General features: G+C 43.8%; 1 protein-coding gene across 21 annotated transcripts in view; it reads left to right on the plus strand.

The window, feature by feature from the left end:
- The window catches only part of AAK1 (AP2 associated kinase 1), a 143,035-nt gene that overhangs the window by 43,666 nt on the left and 72,612 nt on the right, over positions 1-26,757 (plus strand). For 19 of the 21 annotated variants that reach the window (XM_065584432.1, XM_042840274.2, XM_065584424.1 and 16 more), the window contains exon 3: positions 26,075-26,193. In XM_065584432.1, the coding sequence (XP_065440504.1) occupies positions 26,075-26,193 (119 nt within the window). Of the gene's footprint in view, positions 1-3,334; positions 3,448-26,074; positions 26,194-26,757 lie in introns of all 21 variants that reach the window. The other 2 variants (XM_065584425.1, XM_065584435.1) reach the window with 1 other exon arrangement.

Here is a 26,757-nt window from a genome sequence, read left to right on the forward strand (position 1 = left end):
ACAAATGACGTCTAATAATCATCCTCATTTGAAGCGAAAATGGAGCTGCTGCTGAAGTACCCTGCTTTGTAAATAAATCTGTCTGCAGTTGCTGTAGTGATAAGGGAATCGCTTTAACAAAAAGTTCGAACCAATGTAGTGTTCGTAACTCTCACCTGCTGAAAAACTGTTAACTCTTTCTAAATACGCAGTTCAGTAACTGCATAAAAGAGAGAGAGCAAGAACAATGTATTAATTCATCAGATTAATACCAACAAAATCAATACAGCTGTCTTAATACCCCGCTGCAGTTGAATTATGGGGATAGATGTATATAATATAAAAGCTCCATATAAAAATAAGCCAACACATGTTTATATATGGTGAAGGAGAAATAATAGAAATACACACAAAGAACTTAATCAACAGGGAACCACTATCTGTGGGTTTCTAGTCCATTATTTATATATCTTTGGGGTGCAAAAGGTGGCCTAGAGGGCAGTTCCGAGACTATCCTCCACAAGAGAACAGGGCTATACCTTGCATTGCATAGCTAAAGCACTTGGGTGCACTGGAAGTTGTGAGAGTGTAATAGGCCCCTTTGCCACGCAGAGCTATTAATCTATCTAAAATAGCTCAATGCACAGCGGCATGGTCTAGTCTATAGGACACCTAACTGGGAGATGTGCTTTCTGTTCCAGTTCTGTCATTGACCTGTTGTGTAATCTTGGGAAGTCCCTCCATGTCCATGTTCCTCAATTTCTCCATCTGTAAAATGGAGATAGTGATACTTACTTGGCTTTTGTTAATCCCTTTGAGACCTATTGATGAAAATAGCTATAGAGGAGCTAAGTATTATTGGCCTTTGGGGTAAGCCATATCTGAAGGCTGAATTTGCTCCTCGTGTATCAGTTACCAAACGGTAGAACTTTGCAGCTAATCATTTGTGCTTAAAGTCACTGAACTATTTCCCTTGGTGGGTGTGTTTTTATTGCAACAGGCGGATAAATCTAAAATTGTGGTTCACTGGAACCATCTCTTTCTGTAAAAGATGTTCCAGAATTAGTGCAATGCATACTGACCTGGGGAAAACTGCTTGGTGTAGTTAAATGAACAACAGGGAAGACTAAGCAAACTCAAGAGAGGTGTCAAAGGTACAAGAGTGGGAAGCTCAGTACAGAAACAAGGAGAAAATGTACAGGAAGAAAATAAGAGGTCAAATCAAGGTGTCACACCCAATAATGGACTAATTTGTAGGGTTGATAGAGTCGAGTGGGTATGGTAGTTAAGACCGTGAGGCAAAAGAAAAGCCAGGCGCCATATTTTAGTAATACTGCAGGAATGGTAAGTTGCTCATACATGGAGTGAGAGATTCATTATGGTTCTCCTGTAACTGGATCATAGGGGGGGTGTGTGTGTGTGTGGTGTGGGGGGGGGGGGGTGTTTGTTTAAAAATAAATTAAATAAATAAATAAAGGTCTTAGGTGGTCAAGCAAGCCTAGCATAGCTAGATAAGCAAACTGTGGGATACTTCTGCTAGCTTGCATGATATATGGCATCATAATCTCTGATACATACTATTTTGATTTTTGTAAATTAGAGTTTAGGGCCCAATTCGGCAAAGCACAAATGGCCAGTTTATATACTTGTGCCAACATTGGCCCTCAACTTAAATAACTGCTCTCCCTCGGTGGTGTTTATCCCTGTGATGTATTTGTAGAGAGCATTTGTTTGGTTAGGCTAAACAAGCCAAGCTCCTTAAGTCTCCTCTTATAAGCTAGGTTCTTCATTTGTCTGATTGCCCGAGTAGCTCTTCTCTGCACCTGTTCCAGTTTGAATTCTTCTTTCTCAAACACGGGAGACCAGAATTGCACACACATAGAATGTAAGATGGTTAATGTCTACAAAATGAGACCGAGTGCATATTTTATTAGAAAGTTTGCTTTATACAGTTGGAATCCATGAGTTAATAGTGGTTTGGCTGTTTCTGGCATCATAATTTTCTTTGCTTTGGACAGAGACAAGGTGATGCCGTCTCCCCAAGCCCAACTGTCTTTGGATCATCCAACTTTTCCTTTGGAAAAAATGATGGGAATGTTCCATAGGGAAGCTGAAATGATTGGGGAGGAGACATAGAATTGTGGTAATGCAATCTCTGTACAATAATTCTTACAAGAATAAAACATGCAACTAGAAAGTGATTGTGGCCTGTGCCTCGTTTACTCGTACATAAATAGCACTTGCATCTTTCTAAAAGGTGCTTTCACCATAGTTTTTATAGAGACACACTTTCTGTATCATGACCTAATTGCATTTGGATGATGGTACTCCTGCTTCTTTACCTTCCCTGATGACTCTTTTTGAGGGTAATAGATCAGTTTAGGGGGGCTTTGTGTGTGATGTAATGTAATTTGGAAACACTAATGACTCCTCAGACTGCATTTCACCCTAAAGGTTCTTGTATGAAATAACCCCAGTAAATGGGAATGAAAAGTTCTTCTCCCACAGAGGGAAAGCAAATGGATTTTCAATCTGGGTGGCTGAATTATTCTGTATGAAAGGACAACATCAGAGAACGAACGAACAAACAGTCTCCACAAGGGAGTGAGTCTGCAGTATGTGAGATTTGCTCCTAACCAGCAGCAATTTGAGCTAGCTCAAAGCACTGTCTTTCCACTTCACTCTAGAAGGCTCACGACATGCATAAAAGCCTTGTATTCACAAAGCTACACACGCCTCAAAAACAGCTGAATAAACAATTGTGCACGAAGGCAACATGACCGCCTTAGTAGCTAGTCAGTCTCTTTTAGGACTAATTTTTTTTCTTTCTTTCTTTCCTGAGTCTTGCTCTACTAGAGTAGCTGGAAGTAAACTGGTTGATCTAAGATACAGAGCAAAATCATTCTAAAGAACCTCCTTGACAATTACAGTGGAAACTTTTTTTGTTTTATCCTTTCCTCTGTGGAGTTGTGAAATTGAACACAACAGCAGGGAAACCACTTGTCAATCTGGTTCCGTTATCCAGATTGCATAGGCAAAGCAAGATATTAAAGGGAATGGTAAATGCAAATGAAGACCGTTGTTGTACTAGTTTATCTAAAGGGGCATATGTGTGTTTGCTAACCCAATTTGGCTAAATCAGTGCACGTGCCTGTTTGGACACACTCTTATTTTGCTTTAAACCAGGCTTATTTTGATGTAGCTTGCGTCTGTTTGGAGCAGGTTTAAGCTAAAGTAAAATAAGTGTCCATATAGGGGCTGGCTCCAGATTAACTAAATAGGTTTAAAATCCCACCTTTAGTTAAATAAATGCAATTTTTTCATGTAGGTTAATAACAAGGTTTTGTCCACACAGGGTGTTAACATAAGAATGTCCCTACTGGGTCAGACCAAAGGTCCATCTAGCCCAGTATCTTGTCTTCGGACAGTGGTCACTACCCGGTGCCGCAGAGGGAATGAAGAGAACAGGTAATCATCAAGTGATCCATCCCCTGTTGCCCATTCCCAGCTTCTGGCAAACAGAGGCTAGGGAGACCATCCCTGCCCATCCTGACTAATAGCCATTGATGGACCTGTCCTCCATGAATTTATCTAGCTCTTTTTTTAACCCTGTTATGGTCTTGGCCTTCAAAACATCTTCTGACAAGGCGTTCCACAGGTTGACTGTGCATTGTGTGAAGAAATACTTCCTTTTTATTTGTTTTAAACCTGCTGCCTTTCATTTGGTGACCTCTAGTTCTTGTGTTATGAGAAGTAGTAAACAATACTTCCTTATCTACTTTCTCTATACCAGTCATGATTTTATAGACCTCAATCATATCTCCCCTTAGCAGTCTCTTTTCCAAGCTGAAAAGTCCCAGTCTTATTAATCTTTCCTCATATGGAAGCTGTTCCATACCCCTAATAATTTTTGTTGCTCTTTTCTGATGTTAGTGTGTAGCATGCCGGGGTGTGAATCTACGGCATGCCACCTTGCTGCACAGTAACGTCCTGTCCCTTTGCTTTGACATACTACCATTTCAAACTGAGTCCTGGTCCAGTGTGTGCGCGCGCGCTCTCGCTCTTTTCTTCCCTCCCCCAGGCCACACATGCAGAGAGATTCTATGACTTGCCCAAGGTCACACAGGGAGTCCATTAACCAGATCTCTTGAGTCCCAGTCCTGTGCCTTACCCATAAGACCATCCTTAGCTGTACGAAACCTTCCACGTTGGCACAGCTCTAAGTAGAAGGTGTGGGTTGTACTTTCCAATCATTGAACTGAACATGTTAAGTTCCCAATAGCATAGATTCTAAATTAACATTGGCTGTTTATTGATTGTTATAACCCATTGCCACTGATTTATTTACAATGGATATTTAAAATCCAGGACACTGTCATGCTGCCCTTCTGGAAAGAATTTTACTCTGAAGTGTAGACTGGGCATGATCTTGCCTTTCTTGCATTTCTGATAAGAGATCCTCAATAAACCAGAACTTTGATCCGTTTTAACAGGCACATTCAGATGCATTTAAGGTTGAGTAATTGAGTTGCATTGCTACTAAAGTTATTTTATTTTTGAGGTAAGTTGGACGGTAACGCAGCTTTTATTCAGCATTGTATAAAATCTCAAGGTTTTCTGTTCCAATGCATTGAAGTCTTCTAATTTCTAGACTGTATTAAAGATTGAGAAATCAAAAGCATTACAGACTAAAGCTTTCAGATTCTGTTTTTCTGAGATTGATCCCCAGTTAGGAATATTGCCATATTATGTCTTCTATCCAAAGCTCTCCATATACTTCATAAAGGTTCATAAGCATTATTATCCCCATCTGACCGAGGAGACTGTTTTTAACTTCTGTCTTTAAGTGATTTGTGTAAGGTCACATGGTGAGTCAGTGGCAAAATCTGGACTAGAACCTAGACCTCCTGATTTCCAGTCCTTTGATCAAACTACTGGACCATGTGGTCTCCTGTGAAACAGCTGTTTCAGTGTAAGGCAATTATCCTATGCTAGTCCTGCAGCAAAGAAGTTGTATGGTACGAAGTGAACAAGGCAAACTTAGTGTGCATGTTGACAGATGAGATCTCATCTGCTATAAAGTGTTGTAGAGCACCCTTCAGCTCCTGTGCTTTTCCTGATGTTCAAAATACGAGCTACTGGAGACATGACATTGTTGCCCCTCTGCTTATCTGTGGTAGCTTTCGGGGCGTTGCAATGAGTCACTTTCTGTTAAAGAAATCAGGGACATGGAATAAGGCATAGTGTAACTTGCTTATTTATCCTGCGTGAACACAAGTGCTCCTGATCTTAAGCCCAGACTGTATGCAGACCACCCCAAAACTTTTGCCATTGCCCTGCAACACAGGAAAAGCTGATTCTGTGACTCTCTGCATATGTGCAGCGTGCCCAGTCATTTCATAGCATGGTCTTCAGCCAGGTGAAGAGCCAGTAGCCCACCGTACAAGTAAGTCAGCGGGCGCTCGTCAAGGATATGCGACATAGTCTGAAGTTGACTGCATCTGCATCCCCATTTGAAGAGATTGGCCTCAAAATTGCCCTGTCCTGTTCGAAACCGGTTCAGAGATAACAGGTGCAGTGGACAGATAGTTGGGTCGGTGATGAGAGAGTGATTAATGACTGTCGCTGACTGCTCATTACACCAAGCAGATTCCACTGCCATGTCCTGTGGTGGCAAAAGTGACCATAAAGGGCGTGTAGAAGACAGGCGAACTGGCAGGTGGTTGAAGAGGTCTGAGTAGAGAGGCAAGTCGCTGTTGTCACAGATCTTGGCCAGAAGCATGATGGAGGCCCCTACATTGTGAATATAAGGCAATTCTGTTACCAAGTATTGGCAGCTGTCACTGTTCCTCTTGGTTTCCAGTCCCCATGCGACGCGGTTCCCCCTCTTAGAACGCTGTTTTGGAATCTTCTGTTCCCTCTTTGTGCCCAAGCCTCAGGGCTCTCTACCTGAGAAATCACCAGTCATAAACTTTTGCCTGAACGACATTAAATCAGATACCACCTATTTTATTTAGAAACTCTAATGTTGCCTTATCTCCCTGTAGCATATAGAAATTGGGTAGCACCTCTTTAAATGGTTTGTGAGCATTCTAGGGGGTGTGGGGGTGTGAAGCCTTGCCTGTTGCACATAGTTAGTGAACACAGTTGATTGGACCCCACTGTGCCCATATTGTCCCTTCATGTTACATTTGCTGTGTAAAGAGTAAAAGACTCCTCTTCTCTTACGCAGCCTGTGTAAATCAAGACATTGGTTGCTAAATACCTCCAGACTCTTTTCTGGCCTTCCTGCATGGGGTCTCAATACCAGCTAATCCAATTGCCTACTGGGAAACATGTCTCAAATAGGCCATTATTACACGGCCGTCACTGCCTGCCTGTGATTTGCCGGTTACAAGAAGACTCCGAACACATTGAGTTCCTTTCGTCCAATGGGGATCACTTCAAAAAGATACCTCATACCACCACTATCAGGGGAGTAGAAAGGGATCACCTGTAGGTTGGAATGCAGCTGTTTATCAGCGCTTGACAGGCTGGGAAGAATCCTGCATCTTATTGAAACTACAGAGATGCTGAGACTGTAACTATGAGCATTGGATTTGGCCAAAACGTTGAAGCTGGCATACCAACCCCCAGGACATCTGTAATGGCCACAAATTATCAGGTCCTCCTGTTTTCTTGGCTCAGTCTCAAGGCGACCTAGCTGTAAGAATAAGCTGCAGAGCATGGGGTATCTGGCATAAGAGGCTTAACAAAGTGTGCAGTCCCCAAATCAAACCTGCTGGGTTTGCTACCCAGCTAAGGGTGGAGTTTGGGGGGCAGAACTTGTTTGGAAGAGCTGATGGGGGAGGGGGGAAAGAGGGTGAAGCCCTGGTTGAACTTTGCTAAGATTGACATGGCCAATGTTCATCCTAAATGGATGAGATCATGAGATGCACTTACTTCACAAGGCTTTCACTGTATCCTGGGTGGGTGGGTGTGTTTTGAGAGAGAGGCCTTAGAACTAGAGTTATGCTTTAGTTTTTCAAAGGAGCCTCTGGGAATTTAGACCACATTTTCTATTAACTCGGGTGTAAGACAATTCCCTTATACTGCTTTGAAAATCTCAGCCCATATAATTTTACTTGTCTACTAGGTTGGCCTGTGGCAAGCTCAGAAGCACTCTTAACACAGGTGCCTATGAACAAGGGGCACTTGTAGTGCAGATGCCATCAGCTCTGTTGTCCCTCTTGAAAGTTTTTACTTCAATGTCAGCAGCTGTTTGAAGCTGGAGGTAAAGTTGTGCATCTCTTCACCTGTACTGAGGCAGAGTTCAAATCTCTTCTTCCCCCCCCCCTCCCCCAGTGCCAAAAATGGTAGGAAAATGCCTGTCTGCTAATGCAGTCCATGAACATGTTCCTTTGCCTTAAACTTTCCTCTGGTAAGGACCACTTCCTCTGACCCTATATCAGGCACATCCGTCTAATTTCACTTAGGGCAGCGGAAGCTCTCAAGATCGTGGCTGGCTTGGTGCTGTCCAGATCCGACCACACGTGTGCATGGTCTTGGAGTGAGCAATATCTGGCTATTTGTAGCTGGATAGATGGTCACTCCAAACAGACCTGAATGGTCCTGTAGTCTGCATTCCTTGTTACTCCACAGGTAATGCTTATTTGTTGCGTTGCTAGTTTCTTCTTTCTTTGATTCATTTCCCTTTAACTTGACCAAAATTTGGCTAATTTGGGCTTTGGCCTACAGTGCTGCAACAGCTGCTTATGAGTTACTGGGAGAAAAATTACCAATTGGTTGTGCTCTGCACCTCTGGTGATTGAAAACAAGTCTAAGGGACTCTACAGAGCCTGTCCTCCAGTAACTTTTTTTTTTTATTTATACAAAAATATATTTCACTCCAGTGGAAAGGACTTAGCTGCAGCTCTTTTTATTGCTCTAATTTTTGTAGTTTTTTTCCCCCCGGAGCTTAAAATAAAACAATCCAGACAATCGACTCTTAATTCATTTTGATCGTTAGGTTTAGAATGAAAAATCTTTAGGTTTGTAAGGGTGCTTTTGTGTGTGTGTGTGTGTGTGTGTGGTGGTTGTTTTTTTTTTTTTTGCTGGGAGTCCCAAGTTCAGCTCAAGCTGAGCTGTGCCGAAGTGAAGTCAGATTTACTGCTGTCGTCTTGGGTCTCTCTCTGCTCCAAGCAGACTTTCCTGGATGGTCTGCTTCACCCAGGGCTGTGATAGTGAAGGTCGAGCTTTCCTCAACATCTTTTCAGGTGAGGGGGAAGCAAGAGGCCAAGGGAAAGAACAAGAGCATTTCTGATGGGTTGTAGTTCTACAGCTGGTGGTTGCTGCTTCACGTTACAATGTGGGGAAACGATCTACCTTGTCCTGAGAGTTCTGGGGTTTATTCTTCGCGCTGTTGCCAACTGGCTGTGTGGTCTTGCACATCTCTGTGCTACCGTTTTTCCCCCCTCCCATCCTTTGAGGTCTTGTCTGTTTCGACTGTAAGCTCTTAAGGATTGTCTTTTATTACGTGTCTTAGTGTTCAGTGCAGTGGAGCCCTGATCTCAATAGGGAGCCTTTTAAGTGCTAGTCTTACAAGAAATAGTAATAGTTTCTCAAGAAACTGTGGAGTATCGCTGCAAAGACCATACTGAGTATCTTGTGCCAAACTCTAGTTCTGTGTTTAGAAGCTTGTCTGTATCCTAATGTCCATGTTCCAGGGTTCCTAAAATCAATTTCAATGAACAGTTGTTGGGTCTAGATTTAAACAACCTCCTGCAGCGATTACAATTATTGCAGCATTGTGCTAATGGGCGAGAACCAGACGGTGAGTGGCTTACAGCCTGGTTTTTCCTAGGGACTCCTCCCCCTTTTTTTTTTTTTTTTGTATTCTTATTTCAAGGTGCATAAATGATTAAAAGAAATGTATGGGTTTGGATGGCCTTTCCAGCATTAAATCAGGAACAGTGGTAGGTAACTGCTTTTAATGATGACTCTTAGCCTGACAAAGTCACTTTAAACTGTTAAAGACCGATGTAAGTCTGGCCCCTAATGGCTGCAGCTGATAGCTGCCGTTGATACTGACCTGTAAAGAAGGTCAGAAGAAGAGCACTGAAGTGGGGAATGGTGTTTTTCTTTTTGAGTTGATCTGTGCTGCTGTACCTTGCCTGCCAAGGAGTGGGTTCAAAATTTAGCTCTTACGCCTGGCAAACTTGAATTTGGCTTCCTTTCACATGGGATCTTACAAAGACTAACCACCTGGGCCCTGTCTCTAGGATGCTGCCTCTCTCCCTGTGAAATGCTGCTGTGGTTGAGCTGAAGGCCTGTTGGTATAAGCAATCCAGAGCTAGCAGAGCATTCTGTGTTTGGGGCCTCTGGACCTTTGGAACTTGCTGCTTCAAGTCCATAGCAGCCAGAGTTCGTCAGCCTTCCGAGCATGCCAGTGGGAGCATGCCACCCTTACCTGTTCTCCCTTGGAGTTGAAAGCTGGGTAGTGGTGGTGGTATGAGACTGGGGATGGTGTGGGGAAGTTGATTGATGCTTGTTGTAGCTTGGTTATTTGATTTGATCAGGGGTGACCTGATGGGTCTGTTTCCCTTTCCTAAGGGTGTGGGTGTGTGACACATCGGATGGATGCTCTTTTGGTGTAGAGTACAAAAAATCAAAATCCATTGAATTAATATCCAGCTAAGATGCTCCTTGTCCTCCAGAAACCTTGAGAGCCGAGGTTGACGCTTGATTTCTCTAAATGGCACGTGGTGGGCAATTAAAGTAACCAGAGCCCATTTGCTGAGCAGTGTAATTGAGCAGTGGTGGGTGAATCTATAGCTCACCCTAATTCTATTATAAAAACCATTTGCTGTTGAAAAATGACATCCCCTGCCACTTGTTTCTGCTTTCCCTTCATTGTGTTAAATCCACGTACCAAGCTTGTATTTTATTGAAATCTGTGGCCTCTTCATTACAGCAGGGAAGGTGGGACTCCCACGGTCAGTTGACTTCAATGGAGCTATGACGATGGACATCCGCTGAGAATCTTTCCCCTGGGTGCCGTTTCTGGCTCTGCCACTGACTCCTCTTGTGACCTTGGGCAAATCACTTAAGTCATCTGTCCTTTTTTCCCCCATCTGTCAACATAGGCTCACTGTCCAAAGGGTGGTGTGAAGTTTAATGTTTAAAGCACATTGGTTGAAAGGCACTAAGAGCAAAATGTTGGTTGTCATCCTAAAATGATGCGACTCCCAGGCCAAAAATTAATACCACAGGGGTTTTGTCTTGCAAGGGGCAAAAGTATCATGCGCAGAAATGAGGGAGCAAATAATGGAAACAAAATAGATTTTTAGTAAATATTAGCTGTTCTGAATGCACAATTTAAAAAGTAAATGGAAGCAATGGATTAGACCCAATTCAAACAAACTTGTATTGTCAATGGAGGGAAAATTAATCTGCTGATGACTTACACCTTGTAACATTATTTTCCACACGGAGCCCATGTGATCAGTTAGGTCACGGCTGTAGTAACACTAGACTAGCATTCTAATGCTCTGTTTTGCAAGGCGGGTTTTTCACTGCAGAACGACCCCATTTTCTTGAGCCCAATGAGAACTAACCTTTCGAAAATCCAGTGTCCCAGGTCACCTTGTCCGAGATCAAAACTTGCAAGTAAAAGATTTGAAGGAACTTATTGAAGCTCATTTAGCTCGTGTGTCTAAACTTGACACATGAACGAAATGCACTCAAGATTTCACAGCTAGATAGTGTCGTGAACATGTGTATCTGTGCCGCTGCTCAACTGTGTGCCATAGGGCATATGCTGCTCATGGAGAGCTTTTTTTAGGTCAGATAGTAAGGGCCTGGATTTTTGAAGGAGGAGAATCTGGAACACAGAAATTACTATACAGAATAAAGCTAGTGGTCCAGCTATTCCAATATCCTGTCTCTCACAGTGGCCAGCACCAGCTGCTTCACAAGAAGGTGAAAGAAACCCTGCAGCTGATGGCTATGGTATAACCTGCCCCCCCCCCCCGCCCCGAGAAAATTCCTTCCTGACCTTTAATTGGTTTAAGCCTAGAAACATGAGGCTTTTGTATCCGATTCAAAATTACAACTCTGGATGGTTGTTTTGCATATTCCCTGTTGCTGTGAAGTTCTGAGTGGCCACAATGTCTAGTAGCCATGAAATCCTAGGTGGCCACACTTTTTTGGCAACATGGGCTGTAATATTGGTGGCCTGATACTCAGAGCCACCAATGTGTACTCAGCGCCTTGGGAAAATTAGGCCATCCTATTCTAATTCTGCTGAGTAATGCTGCTGGAACAATATTGTCCTAAATCTACTGGAAAGGTCTTACTAAGGCTGCGCTGGCTGCTGTTCAGTTGCTCAGTAGGATGGCTCACTTCCTTAGCCTGTTCTGCTGAACAGCATCACTCTTCAATGCAGTTTGAAGCTGCCACGATACACTTTCAGCAATCCGCTGGGCTTCCTGTTACTACCTTTTAGTACCTTGCTGAAAAATGTTCACTGGATTTTGCATATCACTTACTGAAAAGCCAATACTAAACATGTAAAAACAAAAGTCCTTTAGGAGCTACTATTTTACCATTTAAACTGGATTATTCCGTAGCTGCCAATGAAAGTGTAAACCATGCATCAAGTACCTTGTGCGCATAAAACTAGCCTAACTTCTAACCTTAAAATGATGACACTGCAGTATTCCCTTCCCTTGTTTGCCTGATGAAAAAGAAAAAAGTGGTGTAACTCCCTTCTTTGGCAAGGCGTGTACTTCATTGTGTACGTAGTCACTGTAAGTGACAAAGTGGAAAGCCGGTGTTTATTTTGTGGCCAGCAGTAAATTTGCAAGGCAGACATTTGTGAGATGTGGAGTAGCAGAATAGACCTCCAGATCAATGCATCTCCAGAGGAGATGCAGTATAATATGAGGTTGTGTCTTCCAGTTGTCGGTCTTAAAATATGCCCATGCCTTAGTCAGATTTCAGCCCACTCCGAAAGGGAGGCTTTCAGTGAAAACCAAAGTACTGCAGGAAGTGGCATTAGTGACTGGACAGGTGGCATTCTTCTTCCTCCTTCAATGTTGAACCAGTGCTCCAGTGTCATGCTGGCTGGTGCTGGGCTGCTGCAGATGTAATCATTTGAATGTGAATTAAGTCATATCCTGACCACCTCCTGGTCATTAAAAATCTCATGGCACTTCTTCTAAGATCTGATGTGTTTACTCTAGTGTCCAGCCTGGCTCATTGTGCCATTTAGAAAGGCAGAATGTAAATTCTCTGTGTGATATTAATTGGGCATAGTATGGTGGTGGTGGTGGTTTTTTTTGGTGCCTTCAACTGTTATGTACTGCTACTGTTCTCCAACCCAGAGGTTGCTGCATTTTAATGATGGATGGAGTGAACTATTTACATAGGTGTATTCGCGTGTGCGTGTGTTTTATGCACACACGCAGTATATTGATAAAGGATAGCCTCTCTGTAATGGGGTGTGTGTGTGTGTGTGTGTGTGTGTGTGTGTAATCTCTTTAGTTCTTAAATGCTTGAGATACACAGGTCTCTTGCTCTCATAGGATGCCCTGCATGAGGAGAGGAAATAGATTTTTGGCCATTAAGAGCACGCACAAGCTTGTAACCAACTCCTATTTAGCTGGGTGCTGTAAACTTGCTTCCCTTCCCTAGAGGCTTGCTTTATTAGTGGAACATTACTAGCCATATAGGCTTGACGAGCAGAGGCCTCTTGTCACAGAACCTCTTGAGCCTATGGAGCTGTGGGCAATTGTCTAGGAGAACTGGAAGGTTCTAATTCAAAAAGCAAAATTGAAAGTAGCTTAAAAAAAAAGGGTGGGGGGGACAGATAGTGCTCATGGGCTTTCCAGGCACTTGACTACCAAGTGATAGTTGCAGTAGAAATACATAGACCTACATACAAGCAACCTTGGACCGGAGTGATCTCCAGAATAGCCTTTCTGCAATCCTGTAAGGAAGAGCAGTCCTGTGGTGGCTCTGATTTGCTCTCCGTCACATGGAGGCAAACAAACTGCAGGTGTGTGCGTGCGTGCATATTTGCACTGCATAACTGGTGGCCCAATTTCTCCTCCCATCCCGCATAGCTGAGCTGGTTCCTTTCCAAGTCAGTTTGGAGCTGTGGGTGTTCAGCATTCTGGGAAACCTAGTCCTGATGCCTTTGTAACTTGACTTCGATCACCTCTTCCTAGGGGAGTCACACTGAAGCCATTGAAAGTGTGCAAGGAATACAAGGTGAAAGACACATGGCTATTGGTGGTTTTTTCCCCCTCTTGGATCTGTTTGGGACTCCTGTGTACCCAACACTTTGAACCAGGCACCCAATTCATATTATACCCAGCTAGCCCTCCATCAGTGGACTGTCTGAGCACCTCACAAACATTAATACGTGAATTCAACTTCCTGCCACCCTGGAAGGCAAGGAAGCATTGCCCCTACTTTGCAGGCCAGTCACAGAAAGGGAAAGTGACTCGACCTACATTTGCGCAGGGAGTCTGTGCCAGAGCTGCGAACTGAACCCAAGTGTTCAGAGTCCCTAGGCCGGTGCTGTTGCTGCAAGACCAACCTTCTCATAGGAGTACTGTTCAGTCAATGGGCCTTTTATGACTCTCTTCCTCCCTTGCTTTTTACTCTGCCACGAACCCATTCACACCCAGAAGAGTGACTTGGCAGCTTGTTTCAAGGTGCAAGAGAGACTGGACTTTACCCCTTTCAGTAGCTTAATGGGTTAGCCTGTAACTAAGGGTATGTCTGCACTGTAGCCATAGGTGTGATTGCAGGGGAAGAGCAGGGGCCTTGTTTACATTGGGGCTGACTCCAAGGATCCGTAATTCACATTGACTTCAGTTGGAGTTGTGGCTGCTAAGCACTTGTGAACATTAGGCCCTAAAGTATCCAGGGAGCTTGTCCATGTCTTAGAATCCTAGAAATGTAGGGCTGGAAGGGACCTTGAAGTTATAAATCCAGGCCCTGGCGGTGAGGCAGGATCAAATAAACAGACTGTCCCTGGCAGGTGTTTATCCAATCTGTCCTCAAACCTCCAGTGATGGGGATTCCACATGATCCATCTTGATCCAAGCAGCCTTGCACTCTGATGGGGCAGTTGTGTTCTGGGGCCTGTGGGCTTTCTGGGGACAGAGCAGCTGTTCTGTTCTACTGTATCCCCTAATCTCTGTGCTCTGACGGTCTCTCTCACCTTTGCTACCATCTCTTACTGAGTGCTTCTCTTTCGGTTCTCATTCCCACTCCACTGGCAGCCAGGTGACGCTTACTGAGCTCTGCGATCCTGGGCCTCCGATCAAGCTTTGTAGTAAATGTCACCTGGTTGCAGTGAGCATGCAGGAGAGGCTCAATGGAAACAACCTTGAAACCTGGGCTGGAGACAAATGCCTTAGAACACTGGGAGACTTTAGGAGCTCAATATGTTTAGCTTATCCAAAAGATCAAGATTAGTGTATAAAATTCCTTCCTGGGGAGAAAATACCAGGTACTAAAGGGCTCTTTCGTCCCGGTTATGTCTTTCTCCATCAGATTAAAGGCTGAAAGTTAAAGCCAGACAAATTTAAAATTAGAAACAAGGCATACATTTTTTTTTAACAGTGAGAGTGATTAATTGTTGGAATAAACTACCAAGAGGAATGTTAGGTTCTCCATATCTTGATGTCTCCAAATCAAGACCAAATGGCTTCCTAGAAGATAGGGTTTAGCCAGACACAAATTGGTCTCAATACAGGGGTAACTGGGTGATGTTCTGTGGCATGTGTTGTCAGGAGGTTGGACTACGTGATATGATGATCCTTCTGGCCTTAAAATTCTTTGACCCCTTCTGAATGGACTCTGGCCGCTATGTGTTCTGTGTCTGATAGCAAATGTAATTAGTTCCATTTGTTTGTTGTATTTTATTGTCTTGCACTGTGATTAAACCATAACTAATTTCCTGTTGAGAGAAGCTTGCCGCTGTTCTGGGTAGCAAGTCATTCTCTTGATAGCTTATTTTGTTTGCAAATACACCTAAATTCTTTTGAATTGCTTAAATTTGCAATCATCTCAGTGGAAGTTGACAGCAGTTGAAGATGATTGAGGAAAGGGTGTAAGGATATAACTTCACAGCACATTTTATAAGCTGTGCTGTAATAAACACTAATGACAACTTAAAAAAATTGTCCATCTCTCTGAACTCAATCTAGGGGGAGAGAGTGCCAGTTTCCCCCATACACACTCCACTCCCATCGCTCCATGCAGAAGACACTTCACTATATGAAGCATGTCAAGCCCTAATGGGCCAAGTTTTTATCCTACTTTGTCAGAAATTAACTTTCCAATTTTTTTCTAATTTATTCTAGACTCTCTGTTATCTGCTGCCCTTGAACCACTGGGGTCAATCTAATTGAGAGGCCTGTTGGCTTGGTCACTTCCAACAAAAGTAGCACAATGTAGATCAGAGATACATATTCTATCAGCTGTGCTCTAGGAGTGGTTGAGTTAATAAGCATGGCAACATTCAGGAATAATTTTATTACGGGGCGGAAAGCTGCTTCTGAAGGGTACGTTCCAGGGTGGATTTGATTTAATCATAGTTTACTATATGAGTGCATTCTTATTGGTGGTTATAACCTTAATACATATTCTTCACAACTCAGAGAGAGATGTAGGTTTCATTTTTAGAAGGTACACACTATACATTTTTAAACAGTGATTTATTTTGAAAGCTTTTCAGATGAGTTTTACAGCTATGTCAGAAAATGAATGATTGTTTGGTTATTTGATTTACCAAAGGTAATTGAAGCGGATAGTTCACCTCCCAATGACTTCATAAATATCTCCCAATTCAACAGGTTAGTCATTAATATTTGGAGGATTTTCTTGCCACGCTGTATTAGGAGGAAAACCTCACCAGACGGACATTTAAATTGCTTTATTTAACTAAAACAACCACGTTAAACATTCTGGATTTTTTTTCTTCAACAGCAAACATATAATATTTTAACAAAAAAGCATATGTCCCTCACTTCTCACATTTATCTCCAGACTTCTTCTCCTTGTCCCCAACAATCGATTCTGCCCCCAACAATCTTCTATTCATTGAACTTTTTGAAACTTTGCACCTTTTAGAGAGAGGTAAGGGATTGACTCTGTGTACACAAATTTGAAGAGGGACAATAGAGTTGAGGTCTGTTATTTCTCACCTCTATATGTCATTTATTTATTTTAAAAACATTTTTGCTGTTAACAAGCATGTTACCTCTGGAGACACAAATCCACAATTTGAGAACTGCAAAACTAAGCATCTCTGATGGTATCTTCTAGACTGAGCACTAGTCCCATTGGGTAGATAGAAAGATTAACCTAAATCTATACAGAAGCCTGTGGAACCCCATAAGATTGGGTCCCTAATCCATGAACTATTATAACTCATTTACAAAACTTTTCTTAAACACTACATGAATATATTGTCTCCTACTATAGATTTAGAATTTATAATCCCTATTACATGAGATATTTTTGAGCTATAATGTATCTTAATTAAAACTATCTTTAGATAGGTTTTTTCCTCAAAGCATTTTATTAAAAAAAAAAAAAATCTGATTTAAAAAAAAAAATTTAATTTTTTTATTTTTTTTTATCCACCCTGGTATGTTCTAAGCAATGAATTAGTAGCTAGTCTGTTTTGGAGGCGGTACCACTCTCTTGGAGCAGAATCATAAATGCCTAGAGGGAGAAGATTGTTGTAGATAGGAGTTATGTTTTTTATTTTATTTATTTGCTGCTTCTGCAGCACCATGTTTCTTTCTACCAAAAGGAATTGCTGGGGAATCTGATGTGAAGTATTATAAATGGGGATATAGTCTTCTCCAGCAAGTCCTGTAAACCAGGAGGCGTGGGAATAGAACTCAATTTTCTAGGGTTGGTTTTAACAGATGTTCCTTAATGTGGTGGTGGTGGTGCTTGCCTGAATCAAGATCTTAACCATTCCAGGTAGTTTTGGTGATGGATCAGATGCCATCAGGAGCTGTGTACCCTGAATTTTTTTTTCTGTGCTTGAAATTAAAAATAGAAATCAGACTAGAGCTGCTCAAGACTTGTTTCTAAATGATTTCTATGGAAAATGAGTTTTTTTTATGATTTTAAATGCAATTTTGTGTAGAAGTTTCCCATTCAACTGTTTTTCAAAAAAGAAAGCCCAAACTGTGTGTTTTGTTGTGTGTTTTTCAATTTTCAGGGGTGGGTAAAGACCTTTTTCCAAGTAGCTCAATGAAAGACTCTCATAAAAGAAACTAATTCAGTAGGGCTGTAACTCTTGCGTTCTTGGACATTTGATGCATGTGGAAATTAAGGTAGCACAGCCAAGATGTATAAACCAGTTCTTCAAAATCGTACAGTAGCAGAGCAAACTTTGTTAGAGTAGAACCGTGAAGGCTCCTATTTTGGTCCAAGATTTTCCAAGTGACTTGAGACACTTCAAAGGGGCTTCAATTTCAGGTGTCTCAACTTGGACACCCAAAAAATTTAACCCCCTTCCCCAAATAACTAGCTAGTTGTGGAAAATATTGGCTTGGGTAGAACAGCATCTGCAGGACATGTTCCACCCTGGGGTTGTGTCCTAGTTTAAAATCTGTTTCACTACTTGCCTATAGTTAGGGACCTCACCTTGAGCCCACGCTATGCTGGTCCTTAGTGGCATCTTTCTGGCCCCATTGGTGGGGAAGGCAGCATATGGAAAGCCCTTGTACCCAGGCTGTCCCCTGTCAGTTCTGTCCCAGACCATGCAAAAGCCAGTGTGGCTTCTTTAGAGAAACCTACAATTGCTGGCTTTCATCTTGAGCATGTTGAGTAAAGGATGTGAGTAATTTCAGTTTCGTTAATGAAATGAATCCCATGGCTAGTACCAGTTTCAATAGGCCCTATTGCTGTCCTTGAGACCAGTGGTTCTCAACCAGGGATACGCGTACCCCTGGGGGTATGCAGAGGTCTTCCGGGGTACAACAACTCATCTAGTTATTTGCCCAGTTTTACAACAGGCTACGTAAAAAGCACTAGTGAAGTCAGTACAAACTGTCATACAATGACTTGTTTATACTGCTCTATATGCCGTACACTGAAATGTAAGTACGATATTTATATTCCAGTTGATTTATTTTATAATTACTGTATATGGTAAAAATGAGTCGGCCATTTTGCAATAAGTGTCCTGTGACACTGTTGGTATTTGTCTTTTTTTTGTTTGTTTGTTTTGTTTTTTTTTTTTTTTTGTTTTTTTTTTTGGTAAGCAGGTAGTTTTTTAAGTGAGGTGAAACTTGAGGGTACACAAGACAAATCAGACTCCTGAAAGGGGTATCGTAGTCTGGAAAGCTTGAGAGCCATTGCTCCAGACTTAGGGTATGTCTACACTACGGGATTAATCGAATTTGGGAAACAGATTGTATAAAGTGGAATGTATGCGGCCACACTAAGCACATTAATTCGGCAGTGTGCGTCCAGGTACCGGGGCTAGCGTCGATTTCTGGAGCGTTGCACTGTGGGTAGCTATCCCATAGTTCCCGCAGTCTCCCCCGCCCATTGGAATTCTGGGTTGAGATCCCAGTGCCTGATGGGACAAAAAACATTGTCGCAGGTGGTTCTGGGTACAGCCTCACCCCTCCCTCCCTGCATGAAAGCAACTGACGGCAGACAACCATTTTGCGCCTTTTTTCCCTGAGTGAACACTGCAGACTCCATACCATGGCAAGCCTGGAGCCCGCTCAGCTCAAGACAGCAGTCATTGTAAACATTGTAAACACCTCGCGCGTTCTCGTGGAGTTTATGCTGAGCCAGGACCAGAAAAATGAGGCAAGGAGGCGGCGGCAGCGCAGCGACAAGCGTAATGAGGACATGGACATGGACACAGAATTCTGTCAAACCGCGGGCCCCGGTGCTTTGGAGATCATGTTAATGGGGCAGGTTCTATCCGTGGAACGCCGATTCTGGGCCCGGGAAACAAGCACAGACTGGTGGGACCGCATAGTGTGGCAGGTGTGGGATGATTCCCAGTGGCTGCGGAACTTTCGCATGCATGAGGGCACTTTCATGGAACTTTGTGACTTGCTTTCCCCTGCCCTGAAGCACCAGAATACCAAGATGAGAGCAGCTCTCACAGTTGAGAAGCGAGTGGCGATAGCCCTGTGGAAGCTTGCAACGCCAGACAGCTATTGGTCAGTCGGGAATCAATTTGGAGTGGGCAGATCTACTGTGGTGGCTGCTGTGATGCAAGTAGCCAAAGCAATCACTGAGGTGTTGCTACGAAAAGTAGTGACTCTGGGAAATGTGCAGGTCATAGTGGATGGCTTTGCTGCAATGGGATTCCCTAACTGTCGTGGGGCGATAGATGGAACCCATATCCCTATCTTGGCACCGGAGCACCAGGATACCCAGTACATAAATCACAAGGAGTACTTTTCAATGGTGCTGCAAGCACTTGTGGATCACAAGGGACATTTCACCAACATCAACGTGGGCTGGCCGGGAAGGGTTCATGACGCTCGCATGTTCAGGAACACTATTCTGTTTAAAGGACTGCAGCAAGGGACTTACTTTCTGGACCAGAAAATAACCGTTGGGGATGTTGAAATGTCAATAGTTATTCTTGGGGACCCAGCCTACCCCTTAATGCCATGGCTCATGAAGCCATACACAGACAGCCTGGACAGGAGTCAGGAGCTGTTCAGCTACAGGCTGAGCAAGTGCAGAATGGTGGTAGAATGTGCATTTGGCCGTTTAAAAGGTCGCTGGCGATCGTTACTGACTCGCTCAGACCTCAGCCAAACCAATCTCCCCATTGTTATTTCTGCTTGCTGTGTTCTCCACAATCTCTGTGAAAGTAAGGGGGAGACCTTTATGGCGGGGTGGGAGGCTGAGGCAAATAGCCTGGCTGCTGATTACGCGCAGCCAGACACCAGGGTGATTAGAAGAGCACACCAGGAAGCGCTGTGCATCAGAGAAGCTTTGAAAACCAGTTTCATGACTGGCCAGGCTACAGTGTGAAATATCTGTTTGTTTCTCCTTCATGAAAACCCGCCCCCTTTATTGACTCCTTCTCTGTAAGGAACCTACCCTCCCCCTTCCCCCAGCTTGCTTTCAAAGGAAATAGTCACTATCATTTAAAAATCATTTATTCTTTATTAATTGATTATAAAAAGAGGGAGGGAACCCGGGTGGGGTTTGGGAGGAGGATCGGCGGGAGGAAAAAGGCCACAAAGAAAAGGTTAAAAAAATGACAGCCTTTTGCTTGGGCTGTCCACTGGGGTGGAATGGAAAGGTGTACGGAGCCTCCCCTCCCACCACCCCCCACCCCACCCCACCCCCCGCATTCTTACACGTCTGGGTGAGGAGGCTATGGAACATGGGGAGGGGGGCTATACAGGGGCTGTAGCAGCACTCTGTTATCCTGCTGCCGTTCCTGAAGCTCCACCAGATGCCGGAGCATGTCTGTTTGCTCACGCAGCAGCCCCAGCATTGCATCCTGCCTCCTCTGATCTTCCTGCCACCGCCACCTCTCCTCTCAAGCATCCCTCCTGTCCTCACCTTCACTGGCTTCTTTCCTATACTTTGAAACCGTGTCCTTCCACTCATTCAGATGAGCTCTGTCACTGCGGGTGGATTCCATGATTTCTGTGAACATATCGTCTTGCGTCTTTTTCCGATGCCTTATCTGTGATAGCCTTCGGGACGGAGGAGGGCGGCTTGAAGAATTTGCAGCTGCTGGAGGGAGGGGGGAAAAAAGGAGAGAATTTTTTAAAAAGATACATTTTGCAGAACAATGCTTATACTCTTTCACGGTGACCAACACTATTCACATTACATAGCACATGTGATTTCTGTGCAAGGTCGCATTTTGCCTCTTAATATTGAGTGCCTGTGGCTTTGCTGCTAGAGATCACAGACGCAGGTCCGGGCAACAGAATTCGGCTTGCATGCGGCCATGGTAAGCCATTGTCTTTCGGCTTCTGCGCCCTCCTTTCCCACATACCAAGCAAAGCCCGTTGAGTGCTGCGGTTTTCCTGTTAACCTTCAGCAGCAGAAAACAAACTAACCACCCCCATCCAATTCTCTGGATGATCGCTTTATCCCTCCCCCCACCGCGTGGCTGGTATCAGGGAAGATCCCTGCTAGCAAAACGTGAAAAGCTCTGGGCCAATTTCCCCCCTCCCTCCGCGCTTGGCTACCTGCAGGGAAGGATTTCTTTTCAGCCACAGGCAAACAGCCCAGTAGGAACAGCCACCTCTGTCCCCTTAATTAAATTCCCGTATTTCAACCAGGTTACCATGAGCGATATCACTCTCCTGAGGATTACACAGTGAGATAAAGAATGGATGTTGCTTGAATGCCAGCAAGCACCGGGACCATACGCTGCCAGGCTTTGTCATGCAATGATACCAGATTACTTGCTGCAAGCATGGCGCGGTCAAGTGTCCTATCACGGAGGACGGAATAAGGCTGCACTGCCCAGAAACCTTGTGGCAAGGCTTTTGGAGTACCTCCAGGAGAGCTTCATGGAGATGTCCCTGGAGGACCCCCCCCACCCCCCGCAGAACTGCATGCAGCTCGGCATGGAAGCGGCATGTCCGCGGCTCTGACCCAGAGCGACCGTTTGCCTCCTTTGTTTTTTGATAGGCTTGTCTGAGCTCCTTGACTTTCACGTGGCACTGATCTGAGTCCCTTTTGTGGCCTCTCTCCATCATGCCCTTGGAGATTTTTTTTCAAAAGTTTTGGCATTTTGTCTTTTCGAACCAAGTTCTGCTAGCACTGAATTCTCTTCCCATATAGCAATCCGATCCAGTACCTCCCGTGCGGTCCATGCTGGTGCTCTTTTTCGATTATCGGCCTGCATGGTTACCTGTGCTGATGAGCTATCTGTGGTCACCTGTGCTCTCCACGCTGGGGAAACAGGAAATGAAATTCAAATGTTCGCGGGGCTTTTCCTGTCTACCTGGCCAGTGCATCAGAGTTCAGATCGCTGTCCAGAGCGGTCACAATGGTGCACTGTGGGATAGCTCCCGGAGGCCAATATCATCGAATTGCGGCCACACTAACCCTAATTCGAAATGACAAAATTGATTTTGGCGCTACTCCACTCGTCGGGGTGGATTACAGAAATCGATTTTTAAGAGCCCTTTATTTTGAAATAAATGGCTTTGTGTGGATGGGTGCAGGGTTAATTCGATTTAATGCTGCTAAATCTGAATTAAAGTCAGTGTGGACCAGGCCTTAGACTGCATATACATCCAATTTTGGAAACAATCCGCAATCACTAGTTATTGTTAGCCTGTCAAACGCAAATGATTTTAATGCTAAATTTTACTTAGCAGGTGGCTATATCTTTGTGCAACATAACATGAAGAAACCCGCGTATGCACAGTTGGGTCCCAAATATGTGATTACTACCTATACATAGTATCAGGGGGTAGCCGTGTTAGTCTGTATCTACAAAAACAACAAAGAGTCTGGTGGCACCTTAAAGACTAACAGATTTATTTGGGCATAAGCTTTCGTGAGTAAAAACCTCACTTCTTCGGATGCACCGAAGAAGTGAGGTTTTTACTCACGAAAGCTTATGCCCAAATAAATCTGTTAGTCTTTAAGGTGCCACCAGACTCTTTGTTGTTTTTACCTATACATAAATATCCTAGGCCTAACTCTGAGGTGTCTGGTGTCAGCCCCTATTAGAGAACTTCTGCTCTACGAAAGTCACTTAATTTTTCATTGCCTTCCCCAGGTACTATATCTGCATTTAACTTCACAGATCAGGTTTGTAAGTGATCCCAGGCAAAGATGAATATTTCACAAAGAGCCTGCCTGAGTTAAGTGTTCTGTCTCCCTTTGTATCTTTAAACCTTTTGAAAGCCCTGTAAGGAGAGACGCTTGCTGCTAAATATGTAAATTGGCAGAATCCATTTTACTGCTTGTTACAAAACTGCAGTGGGCTCATTCCACCTGCTCTTTCCCCCTCTACTCCCTGCAAATAAATTAATGATCCTGGAGTCTGAACGGGTTCAGATTTTGTCACTTTTGAGAGTGTATTCGGTTGCCTTTTTGGCCTTAAAATGCCATTCACATGGGGCTGGTAACTATAACTGTGTCTTTGATGCGGAAGTAAAATATCCATCCTTATTATGGTAAGGTCTGGGGAGGAGGAGGGAGATAAGTCCAAGGTAAGTGACTTGATGGGCTTGATACTTAAAATGTCCATGGCATCAGAACAAAAAGCAATGTAGCCTTGGTTCTATTCTAGAGTGTATTAAAAGAGGGCAAGCTGTCTTGGGTGTCCTAGCGATGAATTTCAATGACTAGATTCCAGGTTTTTGCTGCTGCTGTAGAACCTTATTCCAGTTCACAAACTGAACTTTGCTCTTTCCTTAGCCACGTACGCTTCTGGCTGCTCCCCCTGTAGCATCTTGGCACAGGATGTCACACCAGCACTGTCTCCATTCATGAGAGGCCATCCATCTAGCATCTGTAGAGGATTAGATCAGCATGCCCACAGGGAGGTGGGCCCTTAAACATGCTCAGATCACTAGCTTGTCAAAAAAGCTGCACATGTTGGTGAAAATACCCTTTGAGAACCAGGATGGTCAGCCCAAGCTGCTATTTACAGAACCTGTTACTGAAAAGTACACTCCTGCTGGTCCCTTCTTGAGGAGCAATGACCAGAGGTTTCCCTGCCCAGAAGAAACCTGAAGTCTTCAAAGCACGAGCACTGATCTCTTCATTGATGGTCCTATGTTTCACAGGACTGATGAAAGCAGTCTCTGTGCTCCAGCCCTTGGGTTGAACCGTGCACTCTGCAAGATCCAAGTGAAGAGAGAGTTCTTGAGTCCTTCCAGAATGCAGAAAGCAAAAGTTTCTGATAGCCCCTTTGAAAGGGGCATGTAGCATCGGTGGTGGTTGGTTTATTTATATTACGAGAGCTCCTAGAAGCCCTTGTCATGAACAAGGTCCTCGTACTAGGCTCTGTACATACACAAAAGTGGTGATGTAATGAGAATTGTGTTGCTCCCCCAACCCCCATTAGATTAGACGGAAATTTTAATTTTATTCTTGATTTGGTTACCCACTCAAATGTTTAAAGTCACCGTAATGTGGTGGAATATATTAGCTAATGGATTGGGGTATTTACTACACAGGTGGTTCTGTACCCAAGAATGAATCTTTTTTTTTTTTCTTCTTTTTTTAAATGTTAATACAAGTTCTGTACTTACAATTACACCACATAAGTGGACATGTTATCAAAAGGCTTGTCTTCTCCTCCCACCCTCAAACCTGCTACCCCCAGAACCCACACAAATGAAAGCTTTGAACATGTACTAATTCCTTATATTATAAGGAATTCATTATCCATACATTGGGGTTTCATGGTCGAGGCACTGGGAGGGGGCGGGTCTGGGTTCAGCTCTTGGTTCTGCCATAGACTTTTCACAAGTCACTGTCTTAGGCTGTGACCCAACCAAGCATTTAAGCACATGCTTAACTTCAGGCATGTAAGTAGCACCTGGATGCATTGCTCCCTATTCTCTGAGTATGTCTACACAGCAACTAGACACCCACGGCTGGCCCAGACCTGCTGACTCGGGCTCGCAGGGCTCAGTCTGCAAGGCTCTTTCATTGCTGTATAGATGTCTGGGCTCTAGGACCCTGTGCCATGGGAGAGTCCTGGAAGTCCCCACAGCAATGAAACAGTCCCACAAGTCTGAGTCGACTGGCACGGGCCAGCTGCAGGTTTTTCTTTGCTGTACAGACCTACCCTTTGTGTCTTGGTTTCCCCATTCTGTAAAATGGGGTTAATAATAAATATCTAGGTATGATTATAGTCTAGATATCCTGTGAGGGCCCAGTCACCCTACACCTCACAACACCCCATTGGTGGGAAAGTTAGTATTATCTGCATTTGAGAGATGGGAACTGAGGCACAATGAGACCCCTTGTGTGATCTTGGGGAAGTCTGAACCGCAGGCTAATGTTCTAACCACAATACTGTTCTTCCCCTTTTTCTTCCACACTTTCTCTGTTTAGATCGTAGCTCTTGGGGCATGGATGGTCTCGTCTGTACTAAGTACAGCTCCTAGCACATTGGAGCCTGATCTCTCTTGGTGTGCTGAAGGAGATACTGAGTTAAAGTCCAAAAATACATTATTGCTAGTAGCTCAGATACTTTAAGGAAATGTCTGCTATGATTTAAGGATAAAGAAATGTCCCCACACTGCTGTTAGGCTGTCATTTTGAGTATGCTGCTGTCTTCTTTTTTTATCATTATGTATCATTTCAACAATGTGCTGAAGGCGATTGGAATCCCTGCGTCCAAATTTGTTTTGATCTCTAAAAGCCAGGCTCAAAATTCTGATGAGAGAATACTCTAGTCGTCCTATTCTTGTCGAGTGTTCCAAGTACGCAGTACTGGCCTTTTTTTATTTCTGAGCATTGGTAATAAAGATGAAAGACTTTCCTCATAAGCCAGCGGTGTAGGTTGTAGGGGTCGTGACTTCGCTAATAGTCATGACCACAAAATGAATTGTGTGATGCTTTTTTAAAGCAATACCATCAAACAACGCACAGGAGATTGCTTTGTGTTCCATGTGGCAGGAATTGGGCTTCTAATGCAATTTGCAAAAGTGCTTCAAAAGCTGTAAATGTGCTCCGCTTGAGGCATTTAGTGAAGGCCGTGGATGTTTTGTGGTTCTCGCTTCTGTAGAAGGCAGTGCTGCTGTTCTATATTCCATATTTCCTCTCTAATGGAAACTAATGGTGCAATAAAAGACCATGTGGCATGCTAAGTAACTTGCATAATTGCTTGTTGCTATCGGTATATTCTTGACTTTGATTTCTTTAATTGAAAATTTGCCCCTTCCGATGCTTATTTCCCTGAAATAACCATGTAAGTAGAGATACAAGCTGCAGTGCTGGGCTGATCAAAGATACTGTCACGAAGGACTGCTGCTGAATATCCTCCTTACCAAGGAGGCTGTGAAAACAGCCAGAAGCCAAGTGACAAGGCTTGGAAGCATGGATCAAGGCGTTTCTCCATTACTGAATGAGCTGTTTCTTACAGGTGGATTTGCTATCGTGTTTCTGGTGAGGACTAACAATGGGATGAAATGTGCCCTGAAACGAATGTACGTCAACAATGAGCATGATTTGCAAGTCTGCAAAAGAGAGATTCAGATCATGGTAAGTCATGCTGCATTAGGGGTCCTAAGTGTTCATGGAAAGGCATGTCATCTGGGGCTGTGATCGGTCAGTGTTGTCGACTCTCCTAGTTTTATCACAAGTCTTGCAATATTTGTGGGTTTTTTCCCCCTTTTTTCCTTTTTAAAATAAATATATAATGAGAGCTAGCTCCTGGAGTCACGTGACTACATGAGAATCTCAGCTTTCATCATTTTTTCAAAGTAAGTTTCTAGCCCTTATGGCTGTTGTAGAACATATGAATCCTGAAGTTTCAAAATCCAGAAAGCAAAGAACCAAAATGTTTTTTTATAAAATCTCATGCATTTTTTTTTGGGGGGGGGGGGGGGGGGGAGGAAGGATTGACCAATGCTCCCTCTTATGTGTTACATCCATGTGTGGAATGCATTTTGTTACGTGCACCAATATGGAGGTGATGTGTGGCAGAGATGGAGCCGAGGGGTTCAAGGTGCAGGAAGGGCCTCAAGACTGGGGCAGAGGGTTGGGGTGAGGGCTCTGGCTGGGGGTATGGGCTGAGGGGTTTGGGGTATAGGCTGCCCTGAGGCT

Source organism: Chrysemys picta, chromosome 2 (genome assembly GCF_011386835.1).
Source record: "Chrysemys picta bellii isolate R12L10 chromosome 2, ASM1138683v2, whole genome shotgun sequence".
NCBI classification, from domain to species: Eukaryota; Metazoa; Chordata; order Testudines; family Emydidae; genus Chrysemys; species Chrysemys picta.